We start from the raw sequence: 20,284 nt of genomic DNA, 5'->3' as shown, positions 1-20,284 counted from the left end.
TCGGTGGGGCTCTGACTCCCAGCACCGTATGAAGAGAATGTGAACTCTTAGGCCTCTTCCTAGCTCATGTGACGTCACTTACATCGGTCAAGTGAATGGGGCTGAGCTGCAATACCAAGCACAGCTGCTATACAATGGCTGTGCTTGGTAAGCAGTGAGGAGGCCAAGGCGCTCACCAGAGCCCCAGCGAGCACCGCAGGTTTCCCAAACAAATGATCAGCGAGGGTGACGGTAGAAAGACGCCCACTGATCTCATATTGATGACCGATCCTGAGGATAGGCCATCAATATGAAAATCCCAGAAAAAAAACCCTTTAATGGTGTGGCGCATAGAGCGCATGTCTCAGTGCTGCTCCCTCCACTACACAGTGTAGCTCCAGTGGCGACTTCTGGCACTGGAGCCAGCTACACCTGAACAGCTGGGGTGTGGGTGTTGGACCCCCGCCGGTCAGCTAGTGATGGTCTATCCTGAGGATAGGCCATCATTTAATAAAAGCTGGACAACCCCTTTAAAGTTAAATATTGAAGTAATAAACCCTGAAAAGCAAGAAAAACAGGTCACAGTGAGAAAAACGCAAAAACAGGAACATGTTTAATTCCAAACCAAGGAAACAAGGAACTTGCAATGCTTTATGCTATGGGATTATAATGCAGTCATATGTCCTGTCTTCACAAAGGAAACATGGAAAGAGCCGGCATTTTGTCTGTAGATTGACTGCAGTGTTAATGTCTCTGGGGCTACGGAGGGGGCAGCCTGGTTCAGAACATGAGTCGGGTGAGAGGTGGATTTGGGAAGCCATATGTGGGGGGAGAAGTGAGCACCTGAGAACATGGTAGTGTCTAACATATAAGCTGCTGAATCCATAACATTCACAAAGAAGCCGATCCACCACCTACATCACAATGACTTTTGTTCTGCCCCTGTGCGGCCACTACCTCCAGACACAGCATGACATCACTACTCCTCTAATCCACCGAGAGAGAGCAAGGCGATCATGTCCAATACACGGAGACCACTGAGACAAACCATGCAGCTCCTGTCAAGCTCTCACACAAACAAAGCTGAGGCAGCCTATGGGAAGGTAACGTAAGCAGGTGGTGAATGTCTCTGCAGTATTCGCTGATCGCTCTGCGTAGTTCTGTGCAGATGACAGGGCCAATGCAGAAGAGCGGGGTGGTCACATATTGGTGCTGAGTCGGGACTGACTGTTAGCTGGTGTCAGTTCTCCTTGGCTTCCTTCCCTGGGAGGAGACTAAATGGGGAGAGACAGAAGTCTGGTAAATGCGTGCCAATGGACCTACTAATAAATGCATCTAATACAAACAGGAGCACAATACACTTTGCTATGTCAACCATGCATGGGAGCTGAAATGGCAGCCTTACTAGCGGTCCTCCAGCTTTACTAGACATCTAAGTAACTTACAAATAGCTCAAAGAAAAAAATTCTTAAAGGGAACCTGTCTACAATCGCAGGTAGTATGAAATCCCAACAGGCTCCCTGTTGCATGTAGATAAGAATCATGGGTCAGCCTGCCGCCCCGCTAAGCTTGAGGAGAGACAGATCAAGACACGAGGGTAGAGAGGCTGCCCTCTTGACTCTTCTCTCCAATCCTGGCTCATCTTCAAATCACGTTTTCTCTCCCATGCTGCAGCATTTCAGAATAAAACATAGTTGTTTGTTACAGGGAGTCTGGCGGTATTTCAAGCTACCCGTAAGCAGGGCCAGCATAAAGCTCCTGGCAGGTTCCCCTTAAAGTGTACTTCATCTTTCTATGAACTTCTAAAAAAATATAGAACCAAGCCAGAAGATCTCATTAGTGGGGCTATGCACTACCACTGAAGCCTAAGGCCAGACTCAGACAAGCGTGATTTTCCGTTCTGACCTCTGCTCCTCGGACAGGATCAAACAGCATTATAATGATTTATAATGCTGTGTGTCCTTGCCAGACTTGTATCTACTGAATTACGGCATTATGTCAGAACCATTCAGAAGATCTGAGGTGTCCCAGGGACACAGCACTGTAAATCATTATAATGCCATGCAATGCTGTGAGAGGAGTAGAGGTCAGAATGGGAAATCATGCAGCCACGTGATTGAACTTGCTCGTCTGAAACTAACCTAAAAGCTACCATGGTTAACCAAGGACCTGGGCCAGAGACATCTTAAAGTGGATATCTAGGACTACAAAACTGATGGCCTCTATATAGGCCTGTGATGCTAACCTCCAGCACGCCAGCTGTGGTAAAACTACAACTCCCAAGATGCACACTTGCTTGGCTTGCATAGAAATAAATGGAACATGCTGGAAATCGTAGTTTCACCACAACGGGAGTGCTGGAGGTTAGCCTTCACTGGTAAGTGTTTTGTGGGTCCGAGTCCCAGCAGCGAAGGCAGTGTCCTACTCATTGTTCATTGTGTTTTATTCACCTACTCCCAAACTATGGAACCTTGCCTATTGGCCAGCAATTTTCTGCTCCCGGGTAAACCCTATAAGTCATATTTAGTCATACATTCTCAAACAGCCTTACCTTGACATGGATCTGGTTACGCAGGACAGCAGCTCGTAAAATCATTGCTTTAGCTCTTCTCTGAAACTCTCTCCCCATCTGTAATGACTTCTCAAATGTGGTGCTGCGCTGGTCAACGTCTCGTGCATATAGGATCTGCAGGTAAACAGGCAATGTCATAAAAGCGACGGCTGGAGACCCCAGAACTATGACTTTTAAGGCCCCTTTCACACAAGCAAGTTTTCCGTGCGGTGTCTGTGCATTACTTCTGCGTTGCGTGAAAATCGCAGCATGTTTTATATTCTGAGTTTTTCACACAGCCCCGGCCCCCTAGAAGTGAATGGGGCTTCAGTGAAAAACGCATTGCATCCGGAAGCAAGTGCTGATGCGATGTGTTTTTCACTGACGGTTGCCAAGAGATGTTGTTTGTAAACCTTCAGTTTTTTATCACGCAGATGAAAAACGCATCAAAACGCATTGCACCCGCGCGGAAAAAACTGAACAACTGAATGCAATTGCAGACAAAACTGACTGAACTTGCTTGCAAAATGGTGCGAGTTTCACTGAAGGCATCCGGACCTAATCCGTCACGCTCGTGTGAAAGAGGCATAAGGCTTTGTTCCACAAAAAATACTTTCCATTTTTTAAACCAGCCCCTGGATCTGAATACTTTTGCAACTGCACGTAATTACAAATTTACTATAGCCAGAGTTAATTCAATAAAACATATCTGTATGGCGCCACCTACAGTTTTTTTTTTTTTTATTTCTCTGTCCACCACTCTGAGGTGGTCGCACAGGCTCAGCTCCCTTCTTCAACTGCCACCAGCCCCATCTATGGTCAGAACTGTGGCACTTACTGGGAGAGAGCTGCTTCAGAAATGACACACCCACTGAGCTGTGACGGACACAGCTCAGCTGAAAAGATGAATCTCCTGAAACAGGACACGCCCCCTGAGCTGCCATCTTGAAATAAATCTAGCAGAACAATTGGAGCAATGAATGTGGAGATCTCTGGATCCATGTGAGGTCCAGGGCTGGTTCTAGCTTTGTTAGAAAGAGATTGCCATGTACTATATGATGTCCGATTTTAATTTTTAACAATAATCATGGGATAACCCCTTTAAGTTCCAGAGTGCCTACCTTGCTATGAGAATCAATGCGAGCGTTTATTAAGCCTTCCAGGATGAGTTGAGTCAGTTCGTCCTCGAGCGCAGACACCGTTGTGTTAAACGCAGTCGCCATTTTGCACATGTCTGCCGATACATATGGACTGAAATACTGAAACATATATGAGAAATCAGTAAACAGGTCAGAGAAATACACTACAGAGCTATAAAAGCACTATAACGAGTGAGTGAGTGAGTATATATATATATATATATATATATATATATATATATACACACACACACACACACACACACACACATACACATCTCAGAATTGGAAGAAAATAACAAGAAAAGGCCAAAAGTAGATCGCTATTATATCAGTCATGTAATATCCTCCATTTAACAATCTCTGATGGCTCAAATTATAATAAATAAAAACTTTTATACATGTTCCTTCCCAGGACTGCTGCCTCCAATGACAGGGCTTGATTTACCCATCGGAGGCCAAAATAGTGTACTCTTGGGTTGTCAGTTTTTTTTTACTGAAGGAGCACCCGACTATTTTCTTATATAGTGGGTCCTCAGAAGAATTCCTATACCTTGTTTTGTACATTTATATTTTTTTTTACAATGGGACCCTACGGGCCGGGCAATGTAGGTTACTTTATATACAAAAATATTTAGAGCACAGAAGACATTGTGCATGTTTGTACACAGAGTTTGATAATCCCCCACCTAGGGGGCCCCAAACATGTCAGATTATCAAAATGTACAGGTTTACTACTACCGCAATGACAGAGATATGAGGATGACGAGCTGGAGAAATCTGTCATACCACCTTCTTGCTTCAGACTGTCAGAACTGAGCTCCTTGTACAGAAATCAATATAGAGCACATTATCTTCAAACCTCAAAGCCATCATGTACTCAGACAAGGCCGGACAGATCTCTCAGCCCCCCCCCAATGCATTTCTATTGTTTCTCAGCAGCAGCATTTTAACCCATATGCAGTGGATATAAAAAGTCTACACACCCCTGTTAAAATGTCAGGTTTCTGTATTGTAAAAAAAAAAAAAAACCTTTTCCACCTTTAATGTGATCTATAAACTGTACCACTGAATTGAAAAACAAACTTTATATTTTTTCTTCCCTCTACCTAAAAATATTTCAAATAAAATAATATGGTTGCTTATGTCTGCACACCCTTAGGCCTCTTTCACACAGACGTGTGCGCCCCGTTGCCGTATTGCGGACCACATTTGCGGATCCGCAATACACGGGTGCCGTTCCGTGGGCATTGCGCATCTCGGATGCGGACCCATTCACTTCAATGGGTCCGTAAATCCGGAGATGCGGACTGGAACCCTACTCAAGCACTACGAGGTTTTCGTCCTGTACTTCCATTCCACAAAAAGATAGAACATCTATCTTTTTGCGATCCGCTGCGGCTGCCCCACGGACTGTGCTCGTGCATAACGGCCCGCATTTTGCAGGCCGCGGGGCGCACACACACGTGTGAAAGAGGCCTTAGACTAATACTTTGTTGAAGCACCTTTTGATTTTATTACAGCACTCAGTCTTTTTGGGTATGAGTCTATCAGCATGGCACATTTTGACTTGGCAAGATTTGCCCACTCTTCTTTGCAAAAACACTCCAAATCTGTGAGATTGCGAGGGCATCTCCTGCGCACAGCCCTCTTCAGATCACCCCACAGATTTTCTAATCGGATTCAGGTCTGGGCTCTGGCTGGGCCATTCTAAAACTTTAATCTTCTTCTGGTGAAGCCATTCCTTTGTTGATTTGGATGTATGCTTTGGGTCATTGTCAAGCAATGAAGTTCCTCTTCATGTTCAGCTTTCTAGCAGAAGCCTGAAGGTTTTGTGCCAATATTGACTGGTATTTGGAACTGTTCATAATTCCCTTTAGTTTAACTAAGGCCCCAGTTCCAGCTGAAGAAAAACAGCCCCTTGGCATGATGCTGCCACCACCAAGCTTCACTGTGGGTATGGTGTTCTTTTGATGATGTGCAGAGTTGTTTATGCACCAAACATATCTTTTGGAATTATGGGCAAAAAGTTCAACCTTGGTTTCATCAGACCATAACACCTTTTCCCACATGATTTTGGGAGACTTCAGATTTGTTTTTGCAAAATGTAGCCTGGCTTGGATGTTTTTATTCATAAGAAAGGGCTTTCGTCTTGCCACTCTACCCCATAGCCCAAACATATGAAGAATACGGGAGATTGTTGTCACATGTACCACACAGCCAGTACTTGCCAGATATTCCTGCAGCTCCTTTAATGTTGCTGTAGGCCTCTTGGTAGCCTCCCAGACCAGTTTTATTCTCGTCTTTTCATCGATTTTGGAGGGACGTCCAGTTCTTGGTAATGTCACTGTTGTGCCTGTTTTCTCCACTTGATGACGACTGTCTTCACTGTGTTCCATGGTATATCTAATGCCTTGGAAATTCTTTTGTACCCTTTTCCTGACTGATACTTTGGAAGCTCTCTGTGGACCATGGCTTTTGCTGTGGGATGTGACTAAGAAAATTGCAGGAAAGACCAACTAGAGCAGCTGAACTTTATTTGGGGTTAATCAGAGGCACTTTAAATGATGGCAGGTGTATGCGGACTCCTATTTAACAGGATTGTTAATGTGATTGCTTAATTGTGAACACAGCTACATCCCCAGTTATAAGAGGGTGTGCACACTTATGCAGCCACATTATTTTAGTTTTCTTTCCCCTACCTAAAAGATTTCAGTTTGTTTTTCAATTGAGTTGTACAGTTTATAGGTCACATTAAAAGGTGGAAAAAGTTCTGAAATTATTTATCTTTGTCTCATTTTTTTACATCCTGACATTTTAACAGGGGTGTGTAGACTTTTTATATCGTGTGTATATGTATGTATGTATGTATGTATGTATGTATATATATACACACACACACATACATACACACTGTTGATGTAGCTAAGATGTATATTTATATATACACGAACTCGGCGGCAGCATGTGGGGGATGTTATCATGTTTGAGCACCACATCTCCTAACTGGGTAAAAAAAATAAAAAAAAGCAGTAGGACTGGATCCATCATGTCCTGGACATACCGAAGGCTGGTCAGTGTCCCCATCATGAATACCAGATGTGATTGGGCATACTAATGGCACCCCACTTGGTGTTTGTCCTGTATGTCTCCACACTAATCATGATGGCAGTACACGCTCCCTAGCGGACTCTGATGCGGCCATCATTAGTACCAAGGCAGAACCTGCTTTCATCACTGAACACTATTGTTTGCCATTGATAGCTACATCAGTGATCACTGGAGAGCTCACGGACAAGAAAAGGCATTTCTATTATAGTGCCAGCCATGTGCGGTCCGCAAAATGTGGACTGCACATGGCCGGTGTCCGGGTTTTGTAGATCCGCAATTTGAGGACCGCAAAACAGTTGCGGACATGTGAATGTACCCCAAGTGTCATGGTGTGGGATGCCATTAGCTACAATGGCTTTTCCATCTGGTACTTGTGGAGGGAACACTGACCAGCCTTCAGTATCTCCAGGACATTATGGATCCAGTCCTACTGGCTTTTTTGACTCGGGAGACGTGGTGTTCTAACAAGATAACACTCCCCACACACTGCCCGCACTACACAACGTGCTCTTCAGGGTCTTCCCTGGCCAGCTAGATCACCAGATCTCTCTCATCGATAATGTCTGGGACTGGCAAGGGTGATGGATCTCCCAAGTGCAGCCAACAACCAGCTCTGGGATTGTAAAAAGAAGGAAATACAATAGTATCTTCCTATAAGTGAAGGTATTTGCACATTAGCTGCGGGAGCACATGTAGAGAAGAAGCCGGTCCTGAGAGCCCTGCATGTTCTTTCCATAATTGTTCATGTGAAGACTGCTTATCTTGGTTCCCGCAGCACAGCTGACCTGTCATCCCCTGATTGACCATTGGCCTACCATGGAAAATATATATATATTTTTTAAACCAATCTATAGTGCAGCCTGATTGGTTCCTATATGTTACCACATGGGAAAACATCAATTTGTATTTCTTAACTTATCAAAAACACAAAATTGGACACTAAAAGCAATGAAAAAACAAACTAAAAACACTGTCCGATAGTGAAGAGACTTTGAGACTAAATATAGCGATAACCGTCAGCTGAAATTGAATCACTGAACTGCAGAGGACTGACATAGAATAACGACAAGGGTAGGGCAGACACAGGATGGCAGGAAGAGAAATACAAAGCCGCAGCAGGCGAGCTTAATGAGACGTAACACAAGAGCAGGCACAGCGGGCAGCGGAGACCCAGCAGAGAGCATCACAACAGCAATCAACCAGAGCAGTACGTGGAAGGTACCTGTATGAGGGCACGGTTCCGGATCTGAGTGTATAGTGTCCGGACGTGAGGAGCCAGATACATGTCCAGAAGAAGGTTATCCTGATGGGACATAAGTCAAATAATGAGGTTATCCAGCAAGATCCACGCAGTTCAAATTAACTTCTATGGGGAAATTGGCATGAATAGGTAAATGGGGGTCATGGGATGGGGACACACACACATACCTATCAGGCTTTTATTTCACATATTGTGGATATGTCATACGTGTCATATGGGAAGTAGACCTATGGGGTGATTTCTGCTATCTTACAGAGAGAAGCTGAGCTCTGTGATATATAGGCATTTATATAATTTGGAACAGCATTTCTGTGCAACATGCAAAGTAACGCCTGACGGGACTCCTAAGAGAGACGGTGTCCCCCGCACAGGATGATTGACCACTCTCCTGTTAGAAGGCTGCCAATCATCCTGTGTGGCTGGGGTAATCTGGACTCTCGTTTGAGTCCTGTCAGGGTTTACTCTGCTTTTTACTCAGGAATCCTGCTGCAAAACAAAGACATCCCCCTCTAGCATATCTTGCTGATAGTCCAGAATAAATCACCCGACAGCTTTGATTTAAAGGGGTTTTCTGGGGACCTTAAAGGGTTTTTGTCACCTGAAAAATGGGTATTAAAGCTGGCTAACATTAACAATGTGCTAATGTCAGCTGAACATAACTATATTAGCGCCATCTCACTGCCTGAAGCCTTTATTGAGAAAAACTAACTTTTATAATATACTAATTAGCCTCTAGGAGCCGGTTCAACGCCCCCCCTGCTCCTAGAAGACTAATTAGCATATTATAAAAGTTTCTTTTTCTCAATAAAAGCTTTAGGCAATGAGATGGCGCTAATATATAGAGGCTCAGTTTGCCCACCTCTTTTTAGGTCCTTCTTCATTTGATTGACAGGGCCAGGCAGCGCTGCTCTCCTCCTGCCGGCCGTGTCTGCAGTGTAAATCTCGGCGCAGGCGCAGTGAGGGAAGGACACTCGGTGGCTGCTGGCTTCCTCACTGCGCCTACGCTGAATACTGAATGGCGCAAGATTTAGGCTAGGTCTACACGACTACATTTGTTGCGTGATGTTTTGTTGCACCAATGTCGCGCGCCAATTTTTATAATGGCAGTCTATGGTGTCGCACTGCAACATGCTGCGCCTGCGACACAACAGTCGCAGAAAATCCATTTGAGATGGATTTTTCTGCGACTGTTGCGTCGCAGTCGCATGTTGCTGTGCGACACCATAGACTGCCATTATAAAAATTGATGCGCAACATTGGTGCAACAAAATGTTGCAGTGTAGTTGTGCCCTATCTGTCGCGCGACAAATGTCATCGTGTAGACCTAGCCTTACTCTACAGACACAGAGAGCAGCGCTGCCCTGGCCCTGTCAATCAAGAGAAGGGCGTGAAAAGAGGTGGGCAAACAGAGCCTCTAGAAGCAGGTTCAATGCCCTCCCTGCTCCTAGAGGCTAAGGCCTCTTCCACACGACCGTATGGCTTTTTCAGCATTTTGCAGTCCGCAAAAAATACGGATGACATCCGTGTGCATTCCGTTTTTAGCGGAATGGAACAGCTGGCCCCTGACAGAACAGTACTATCTTTGTCCGTTATGCGGACAATAATAGGACATGTTCTATTTTTGAACAGAGCTACGGACAGCACTCTGTGTGGTGTCCGCATTCGTTGCTCCGTTCCGTGGTCCGCAAAAAAAATATAACCTGTCCTATTCTTGTCTGCGCTTTGCGGACAAGAATGGGCAGTTATATTAAAGGCTGTCCGGCAAATTGAGGAGCGCACACGGACGACATCCTTGTTTTGCGCATCCGCGATTTGTGGACCGCAAAACACACAACGGTCGTGGGCATGTAGCCTAAGACTGAGGTATCTTAACTTGCCTGAGGAAGTAAGTGTCCAATATACTTATCTCAAAGTTGTGTGGCTCGAACCTGGTCGAGTGGTGCGGCTCTCTTTGGAAATACTACATCCGCCGTCATATGTATTAGTCAGAATACCGGGTTTCTGGTTTGGTCGATGTACGGGTACGTAAATTTGGCAGGCCAGGATGGAGGAGGTGCTGTGGACAGGGTCAGAATATTGGTTTCCCTGGTGCACATACAACTTCCTGAATTCACCTCATCTGCTCAGGCGCCGGAGAGATGAATAACTCAGGCCCCATACACAGCACCCCCACATCCTGGGCTGCAGAAGAGACGTGCCCGTCCACTGACCAGACCAAAAGCCTGGCATTCGGCCTGCATGAGGTCATGTCTGTGGATGTAGGATTTCTGGAGAGAAGTTGTTTCTGGGTTCACGAGTAGCAGATCCATGCAAATTGGAAATGTTCTTCTGCAGGCAAGTTAGGATCAATTAAGGTGGGTTGAGGAGTCCTGCAAGAACCTTCTTTAAGGCCCCATTCATAGCAGTTTTAAAATAACCTGTCTTGGGATTTCCGTAAACTAAGTTAAAGCAGTAAGAACCAAGAAGGCCCACTGTACAATTCATCACAGCAGAGGCAGATGGTGCAATATGGCACTATACCAGAGGGCGTGGGGTCATGCCAATTACAAGAAAACATACAGCTCTCATGCAGACCTATTTGTCTCTATATATTAATACTCTATATATATTCTGACCCACTGAGGGATGGACTGCGCAAAGCGTCTTAAGGTGTCCTCTAGAATCTGGTAGCAAGTAATTGGCAGCAGATCTTTTTAAAGGGGTTGTCCCACGAAAAATATTCTGCAGTTTTCAAACCAGCACCTCCCTCTGAATACTTCTGTCATTGCATGCAATGAAAGATTTAGCATAGCTACTGAGCTATTCAATAAAATGTATCTGTATAGAGCCACCTGCTGTTTTTTTTTCTTATTTCTCTGCCCACCTCTCTGAGGTGGACATACATGTTCAGTTCCACCCTTTAACTGCCTCCTGAGCTAAGGAGAGCGCTGCAGCAGAAAGGACACGCCCCTGAGCTGCCAGCTTGATATAACTGTAGCAAAACAAATGGAGCAATGAATAGGGAGATCTCTGGATCCATGTAGGTACAGGGCTGGCTCCAGACGCCTTTCTATCTCAGCTAGCAGTAACTTTTTTCAGCACTTTTTGCTACAGCAGCTCTTCTGTTGGACTGGACCAGATGGGCATAGCCTTCGCTCCCCACATCACCGAGCCTGGGGCGTCCAGGACACCAGTTCAGCGATTGTTCTTCTGTTATGCTCTAGTTCTTAAGTATCGAGCGTGTAAAAAAAAGCTTGTCCTTCCACTCACCTTCATTTCATCCAACATCTTTAGACAGGACGCGTACTTGGACTCATAGAATTTGAAGATTATATCGCGGACTTGAGGCTCCAGCTCCAGGAACAATTTGAATGAACTGAAGATAAAACACAATAGTATTTTGTAGTCAGACAATGGCGCTACCCTCCCAGCCTTCGCTCCACACGCCGCCCACCACTCACCTGCTAGAGATGACGTTCCTCTGAAGCTCCTGCCGATCAAAAGTGGCCAGGGCACAAAGCCCCCCGTATACCGCAACATTACTAGAGGAAAGAAGCTGCGGAGAGGAGGCAAAATGAGGAAAAACTGATGTGAAGGTATCATGAGGGGTTCAAGGAATGAACCTGGAGCTTACCTCTGGAAAATCACAGTGATCAAACGATGCCAGCAGAAAGCATTTTGCCGCCTGCTTGTATTTCCGAGCAGCGAGTTCTGCCAACCCTGAAAAAACAGCAAGTGATTTCAAGATCTCTGCCCCAAATAACATGACAAGACTACAGCAGCATACTGGGCAAGGAATTTTACTTTCTACCTTCCCTTGATGCCTAGAAATGCCAACCAACATAGCAATTCTGCTGCTGCCAGGCATCACAGCGGCATCTGCCAACTGCGCCTTGACAGAATACAGGTTGTTGCAAAACAGTACATATACTCTGGTGATGGTGCCTGCAAGGCAAGGAATTCATATTATGCTGACCATACACACTAGATGAATGTCTGCCAAACTCTATGATTTCAGTGGGACCGTCAGACCATCTAATGTGAATAGGGGAGTCCTGACCCCCATTGCCAAGAAAAAGAAGGATCAGGCATGTTGGATTCCAACAAACTTAATTCTTCATTCCTACGGGAGATGTCACCTCCAAAGGTGTCAGACAGCATCTTATTCCCCTATCATTATTAAGAACACGTCCATTAGCCAAGCCCAGCGTGCACATGTATGGCGGAAGGAATAGCCATTGAAGGTGTATGGCCATACTGGCCGATGGTTGTCAGGATTCTTCCCTGACTCCTCCAGGGTCAAAGTGTCACCAAGCTTTCAACAAACTTTGCATTAATCAATAGTACCTTGTGTGTACATGTAGAGTGACACTATTTCTGGCCGTTATATCACATGTTCCTGGCATTTTTTAGAACTTTTTCTCTGTGCTTGTGGAATATCTAGTTTGCAGTTCTTTAAGACATAGTGGGTGGAGACTAGCTGCCGTCCCTTGCACACAACGTAGAGGAGAATCTCCTTTCTAACTGTCTCACAGTCACTCAGAAGCAGCCCCAGGACAATGGATAATGAAGGACATTACAGAAGATGTATTGACCTGTATTACTGTGAATTAAGCACTTCCTATGTAGATGTGCAGTCCGTTTGTGCCTGTCTCCTCAGCTCCTGCTCACTCCTCCCCCCTACCCTTTGCATAGTCTTGTATCGGAAAGTGCAATATGATCCTCCTGCAGGGGAGAGGATGATCCATCTTGGACAGGAATAAAGGCATTTTTCAAAGTAAAAAGAAAGTAGTGGGTAGAATACATTTCTCTCTTATCAAACATATTACAAAGTTTCTTGTGGCCTTTTCTACCATTGAGTTATGAGAAGTTAGTGACCATTTAAGGTTAACTCCATACCCTCTGCTTACCAAGAATAATAGTTGTGCAATGCCATAAGAGAAAACGACTTGCAGTATGTCTAAATCTCCAGATATTTTGGTCAGGGTTCTTCACTAGAATGACGGCTATGAATGAACATATTCTCTGTACGCCTTGACGTTTATTTCTGCATTGAGCCGACGGCACAGCATCACAGAGACAGCTAGGTCTTCTCCTTGGTAGCAGCAGAGCCACCAGCTGAGAGCTCTAATGCCAATGTAAGGGCAGTCAGCAGGGTAGGTAAAAGCAAATGCTGCGGGGGCGTGGCCTGTGAGCGCATGGAGTGAGACGCTCCTGCCAGTATCCTGTACTAAACTGTCGGTAGCACACTCCGGTTTCTTGAAATAACCTTACCTGGTGGGAGGAGAGTATCCGGTGGCTGCTGTGCTGAAGCTGGAAGCCTGAACATGCCGAGGAAATCGAGTAAAGCCACTAAACAAGACAGGATGGAGGCGGGCCAATATGGCGCCGATGGTGGTGAGGTGACGGCGCTGCAGGAGGTGGTGAGCCAGAGTGCGGCTGCAAAGCTTAGCAAGTTCGCCCGTCTAGATAGCAGTGTGGGAGACTGGGCCGCTGATAAAGGGACTGATATACTTATCTCTTCTGATCAAGAGGACGGTTCCATAGATGGCGACGGCCTGGATGTGGCAGATCAGCCTCTGCTAGCTCCTGTAGTCCCTGCAAATGAGACTGGGGGCCGTCGGGCCGTGTCTACAGAGGAGCCCACTCTGAAGGACATAATGGTGGCGGTGGCAAGTTGTAATAGCCCACTTAAAGTGCTAACAGTACAAGTCGGCAGTCTGCGGTCTCCATAATAAGACATGATCTGCACAAGATATCTGAACATACCTCTGAGTTGGAAAAGAGGGTGTCATCATTGGAGGATGCAGTTCAGCCTTTGCAAATGGCGTCCAAGACGTCCCTGAGGGACATTGCTGCCTTATATCCTTATATGCCAAGACGGATGATTTAGAGAACAGATCGAGAAGGAACAATCTGAGAATTGTAGGAATGCCGGAAAAGACAGAGGGGGCTAATGCCACTGAATTTGTGGAGAAGTGGCTGTACCAATTGTTTCATGAGAAAGATCTGTCCTCCCTGAATGCGCTGGAGCGGGCTCACAGAGTGCCTACACGGCCGCTGCCGCCAGGCAGACTCCCGCACCCTATTCTTGCGAAAATATTGCATTTTAAGGATCGGGACACTATTTTACGCCAGTCCAGAGATAATAGAGAAATGGTCCTGAACGGGGTCAAATAGTCAATTTTTCCGGATTACTCGAATGAGGTGCAGCGGCGGAGGAGCCGTTTTATGGATGTCAAGAAGAGGTTTAGAGGGATGCAGGTTCCATATGCCATGTTGTTCCCAGCTAAATTACGTGTGGTGGCGTTGGGATCCACTAGATTTTTTGAAGATACAGAGGAGGCAGCTCAGTGGCTGGACGTCCACGAACGTCAATTGAGAAATGGGGCCCTGGACACTTGAAGGAAGCAGATATGTAGTTTGGCTTAATGTCCATATATGTTTGCACTTTGATGTCACTATAATGTTGCAGCAGTTAAGAAGTGTACTTTACAATGCTACCACATGTTAGATTCTGAGGTGGGAGTAGGCGGTTAGGGAACAATAATGTGTTTCCCAAGTGTGGAGAGGATTCTCTGCCTGAGAGAGTGTTTTGATAGCATCAATGATGGTTTTTGTTCATTAGTGGGCAAGTTGCTCATAGAGTGCCCGGTTTGTGGGTTTAGAGTTGAAAAGGTGGGGACAGCTGTTCACATTTGTGGTATTCTGCTAATGGGGGGGGGGGGGGGGAATGGGGATAGGTAGGAGTTGGGTTTGGGATGAGAACTCTATATGGATAAGGTTTGAGGGGGGTGTGAGATGCAGGTATGTCAATGTATTTTACCATGACACAGGTGATTAAAGTTTTGAGCTGGAATGTGAGGGGTATGGCTGACGCACAAAAAAGACAGAGTATTTTTCACTATTTGAGGCGTTTTCAGCCTGCCATCTGTTGCCTGCAGGAAACGCATTTGACTAGGGATACTGTACAATGGCTGAGCAAGAACTGGGTGGGACACGTGGTACATGCGACGCATTCCTCACATTCCAGGGGTGTATGTGTGTTAGTGCATAAGAGTATTAGATTTGAACACGTGCAGCAGTGTGTGGATGCTGAGGGCAGGTATGTATTGTATGTAAGATTGATGGGATCCAGGCGGTGTTAGTGTCAGTCTATGTGCCCCCGCCGTTTGCCTCTCCTTTGGTGCGTGCGATTATGTCCTTTGTGGCGGACTTCCCTGGGTTACCATGGCTACAAGTGGGGGATTTCAACTGCACGCCGGATGACTCTTTGGATAGATGTCGGGTGGAAGGATCGGGTGGATCGCCAGGAAGTGCTGCTTTGAGGAATATTATGACTGAAACTGGTCTGTTAGATGTGTGGAGATTACGCCACCCTAAGAGGCGCGAATATTCGTGCAGATCCGCTACGCATCATTCATTGTCGCGCATAGATTTGGCGCTTGTAAATGACTCTGTTGCCTCTGGTTGGGGGTGTTGTCTATCACCCTCGGTCGTTGTCTGACCATTCCTTGGTGCAGATTGACTTGTGCTTGGGGGTGCTCAGGCAGGGACCGAGGTTGTGGAAATGCAACCCGCATTGGCTTAATGTTCTGGGTGATCTATCTGAGATTTTAATGGCGGTCAGGGAATACTTTACTATCAATGTCGGGACGGCTTAAATTCATGGGGTCTGGGATGCTATGAAAGCGTTTTTGAGGGGAGTATTGATAAAAGAAATTAGTAAGCACAAATCCAAGTCTAGAGAGGCGGATGTTAAGGCGCATCTACAAGTGGCGGAGGCCGAACGGGTGTTTGGCAAAGCGCCTTCCCTGGTAAATAGTGAGGAGTTGGCGGTTGCTCAGGAACAGTTGAGATGTCAGGCTGCGGAGCGGAAGAGTAGTTTCTACCGACAAAGATTGTTTGAGGAGGGAGAGAAGGTAGGTCATCTGCTGTCTGTCGTCTCTCAGGCTCAACGGGGATCCTCTTGTATACAGGAACTGAGGGATAGAACTGGGAACAGTAGGCAAGACACAAAAGGAATATTGGACATACTTAAAGGTTTTTATGTGTCACTATATGAGTCCACTGTCCTCTGTTCTGGGGATGCTCTGACTGAATTTTTAGAGGGGGCGCAGTTATCAGTGCTGTCAGATGAGGATAGGGAGAGACTGGAAGAACCGATATCACTTGAGGAACTGGAGGCCGCACTTGGGGGTATGGCAAATGGTAAGGCTCCGGGGGCAGATGGCTTACAAGAAATTGCTGGGGGTCCTTCTCCCTGAATTGCTTAAGGTGCTGGAACACTCACTGTAAACGGGTTCGCTACCACACTCTATGCAGGAGGCTATAATTGTAGTTATTCCCAAACCTGGGAAGGATCCCAAATTACCTGACTCTTATAGGCCGATTTCGCTTCTAACAGCCGATGTAAAGCTCCTAGCTAAGGTGCTGGCGAACAGGTTGTCCAGGGTGATACTGACTATTGTACACTCAGATCAGACAGGCTTTATGCCTGGGAAGTCGACTGCTATAAACATCCGCAGACTATATGCTAGTTTGAATATTCCAGCAGATAATTGTGGAGACAGGGCCCTACTTGCCCTTGATGCCGCTAAGGCATTTGATAGTGTAGAGTGGAATTACTTGTGGGGAGTCTTGAAAGCTATGGGTTTTGGTGCTCGATTTATACAGTGGGTGCAGGTGTTGTATTTGAGTCCTAGGGCCCGCATTAGAGCCAATGGGGGGCTGTCAGACAACTTTCCTTTGGCTAGGGGCACCAGGCAGGGATGCCCATTGTCACCTTTATTATTTGCTCTGGCCATCGAGCCGCTTGCAGCTCTAATACGCCTGTCACCTCATATTGTGGGGTTTAGATATGGTGCGATACAGAACAAGGTGGCTATGTACGCTGATGATACCCTGCTTTTTTGGGGCGACACTGGGTCATCTCTGGATGCAGCCATGTCACAGATAGGTTTGGGTACTTCTCTGGACTTAGGATTAATTGGGAGAAGTCTGCTCTGATGCCGGTGGATGGGCAGGCCTTGTCAGCTGAGCGAGTTGATAGTAGTATTCCCTGGGTGGGAAAGTTTAAGTATTTAGGGTTGTACATAATGCCTAGATTGCTGGATTTTGAAGAACTAAATCTGACCCCCTTGCTTGTTACTTTCAGACTTAAGGTAAGGACTTTGTGTAGGCTCTTACTATCTGTAGTGGGTAGAGTGAACCTTTTAAAAATGGTAATGATGCCTCAACTGCTATATGTACTTAATAATGCTCCTGTGTGGATCCCTCTAGATAGGTTCAGGAGAATAGGCTTTGACTTGATTTGGTTTGTGCCTTTAACCACTTCAGCCCCGCTAGGTGAAACCCCCTTCATGACCAGGCCACTTTTTACACTTCGGCACGACACTCCTTTCACCGTTTATCGCTCGGTCATGCAACTTACCACCCAAATGAATTTTACCTCCTTTTCTTCTCACTAATAGAGCTTTCATTTGGTGGTATTTTATTGCTGCTGACATTTTTACTTTTTTTGTTATTAATCAAAATGTAACGATTTTTTTGCAAAAAAATGACATTTTTCACTTTCAGCTGTGAAATTTTGCAAAAAAAAACGACATCCATATATAAATTTTTCGCTAAATTTATAGTTCTACATGTCTGATAAAAAAAAAATGTTTGGGCAAAAAAAAAATGGTTTGGGTAAAAGTTATAGCATTTACAAACTATGGTACAAAAATGTGAATTTCCGCTTTTTGAAACGGCTCTGATTTTCTGAGCACCTGTCATGTTTCCTGAGGTTCTACAATGCCCAAACAGTAGAAAAACCCCACAAATGACCCCATTTCGGAAAGTAGACACCCTAAGGTATTCGCTGATGGGCATAGTGAGTTCATAGAACTTTTTATTTTTTGTCACAAGTTAGCGGAAAATGATGATGATTTTTTTTTTTTTTTTCTTACAAAGTCTCATATTCCACTAACTTGCGACAAAAAATAAAAAATTCTAGGAACTCACCATGCCCCTCACAGAATACCTTGGGGTGTCTTCTTTCCAAAATGGGGTCACTTGTGGGGTAGTTATACTGCCCTGGCAATTTAGGGGCCCAAATGTGTGAGAAGAACTTTGCAATCAAAATGTGTAAGAAATGACCGGTGAAATCCGAAAGGTGCACTTTGGAATATGTGCCCCTTTGCCCACCTTGGCAGCAAAAAAGTGTCACACATGTGGTATCGCCGTACTCAGGAGAAGTTGGGGAATGTGTTTTGGGCTGTCATTTTACATATACCCATGCTGGGTGAGAGAAATATCTTGGCAAAAGACAACTTTTCCAATTTTTTTATACAAAGTTGGCATTTGACCAAGATATTTTTCTCACCCAGCATGGGTATATGTAAAATGACACCCCAAAACACATTCCCCAACTCTTCCTGAGTACGGCGATACCAGATGTGTCACACTTTTTTGCTGCCAAGGTGGGCAAAGGGGCACATATTCCAAAGTGCACCTTTCGGATTTTGCAGGGCATTTTTTTACACATTTTTATTGCAAAGTTCTTCTCACACATTTGGGCCCCTAAATTGCCAGGGCAGTATAACTACGCCACAAGTGACCCCATTTTGGAAAGAAGACAGCCTAAGGTATTCCGTGATGGGCACTGCGAGTTCCTAGAATTTTTTATTTTTTGTCACAAGTTAGCGGAAAATGATGATTTTTTTTTCTTTCTCTTTTTTCCTTACAAAGTCTCATATTCCACTAACTTGCGACAAAAAATAAAAAATTCTAGGAACTCACCATGCCCCTCACGGAATACCTTGGGGTGTCTTCTTTCCAAAATGGGGTCACTTGTGGCGTAGTTATACTGCCCTGGCAATTTAGGGGCCCAAATGTGTGAGAAGAACTTTGCAATCAAAATGTGTAAAAAATGCCCTGCAAAATCCGAAAGGTGCACTTTGGAATATGTGCCCCTTTGCCCACCTTGGCATCAAAAAAGTGTGACACATCTGGTATCGCCGTACTCAGGAGAAGTTGGGGAATGTGTTTTGGGCTGTCATTTTACATATACCCATGCTGGGTGAGAGAAATATCTTGGCAAAAGACAACTTTTCCAATTTTTTTATACAAAGTTGGCATTTGACCAAGATATTTTTCTCACCCAGCATGGGTATATGTAAAATGACACCCCAAAACACATTGCCCAACTTCTCCTGAGTACGGCGATACCAGATGTGTCACACTTTTTTGCAGCCTAGATGCGCAAAGGGGCCCAAATTCCTTTTAGGAAGGCATTTTTAGACATTTGGATCCCAGACTTCATCTCACGCTTTCGGGCCCCTAAAAAGCCAGGGCAGTATAAATACCCCACATGTGACCCCACTTTGGAAAGAAGACACCCCAAGGTATTCAATGAGGGGCATGGCGAGTTCCTAGAAATTTTTTTTTTTTTGCATAAGTTAGCGGATATTGATTTTTTTTGTTTTTTTTTCTCACAAAGTCTCACTTTCCGCTAACTTAGGACAAAAATTTCAATCTTTCATGGACTCAATATGCCCCTCACGGAATACCTTGGGGTGTCTTCTTTCCGAAATGGGGTCACATGTGGGGTATTTATACTGCCCTGGCTTTTTAGGGGCCCTAAAGCGTGAGAAGAAGTCTGGAATATAAATGTCTAAAAATGTTTACGCATTTGGATTCCGTGAGGGGTATGGTGCGTCCATGTGAGATTTTATTTTTTGACACAAGTTAGTGGAATATGAGACTTTGTAAGAAAAAACAAAAACAAACAAAAAATGTCCGCTAACTTGTGCCAAAAAAAATGGCTGAATGGAGCCTTACCAGGGGGGGGGTGATCAATGACAGGGGAGTGATCAATGACAGGGGGGTGATCAATGACAGGGGGGTGATCAATGACAGGGGGGTGATCAATGACAGGGGGGTGATCACCCATATAGACTCCCTGATCACCCCCCTGTCATTGATCACCCCCCCTGTAAGGCTCCATTCAGACGTCCGCATGATTTTTTACGGATCCATGGATACATGGATCGGATCCACAGAACGCATGCGGACGTCTGAATGGAGCCTTACAGGGGGGTTATCAATGACAGGGGGTGATCAGGGTAATCACCCCCCTGTCACTGATCACCCCCCCCCTGTAAGGCTCCATTCAGACGTCCGCATAATTTTTTCAGATCCATGGATACATGGATCGGATCCGTAAAAATCATGCGGACGTCTGAATGGAGCCTGACAGGGGGGTGATCAATGACAGGGGGG

General features: G+C 45.4%; 1 protein-coding gene across 1 annotated transcript in view; it reads right to left on the bottom strand.

Annotated features, from left to right (window-relative positions):
* Window positions 1-569: 569 nt before the first annotated feature.
* Window positions 570-20,284, bottom strand: part of GPS1 (G protein pathway suppressor 1) — a 38,308-nt gene continuing 18,593 nt past the window's right edge. Inside the window, exons 8-14 of the mRNA XM_044297785.1 lie at window positions 11,655-11,740; window positions 11,482-11,576; window positions 11,291-11,396; window positions 8,003-8,083; window positions 3,652-3,789; window positions 2,531-2,665; window positions 570-1,253 (exon numbers count right to left, since the gene is read on the bottom strand). Coding sequence (XP_044153720.1) covers window positions 1,179-1,253; window positions 2,531-2,665; window positions 3,652-3,789; window positions 8,003-8,083; window positions 11,291-11,396; window positions 11,482-11,576; window positions 11,655-11,740 — 716 coding nt within the window. The 3' untranslated portion in view covers window positions 570-1,178. The remainder of the gene's footprint in view (window positions 1,254-2,530; window positions 2,666-3,651; window positions 3,790-8,002; window positions 8,084-11,290; window positions 11,397-11,481; window positions 11,577-11,654; window positions 11,741-20,284) is intronic.

Source organism: Bufo gargarizans, chromosome 6 (assembly GCF_014858855.1).
Source record: "Bufo gargarizans isolate SCDJY-AF-19 chromosome 6, ASM1485885v1, whole genome shotgun sequence".
Classification (NCBI taxonomy): domain Eukaryota; kingdom Metazoa; phylum Chordata; class Amphibia; order Anura; family Bufonidae; genus Bufo; species Bufo gargarizans.
This window is presented reverse-complemented; position numbering and strand designations above follow the sequence as displayed.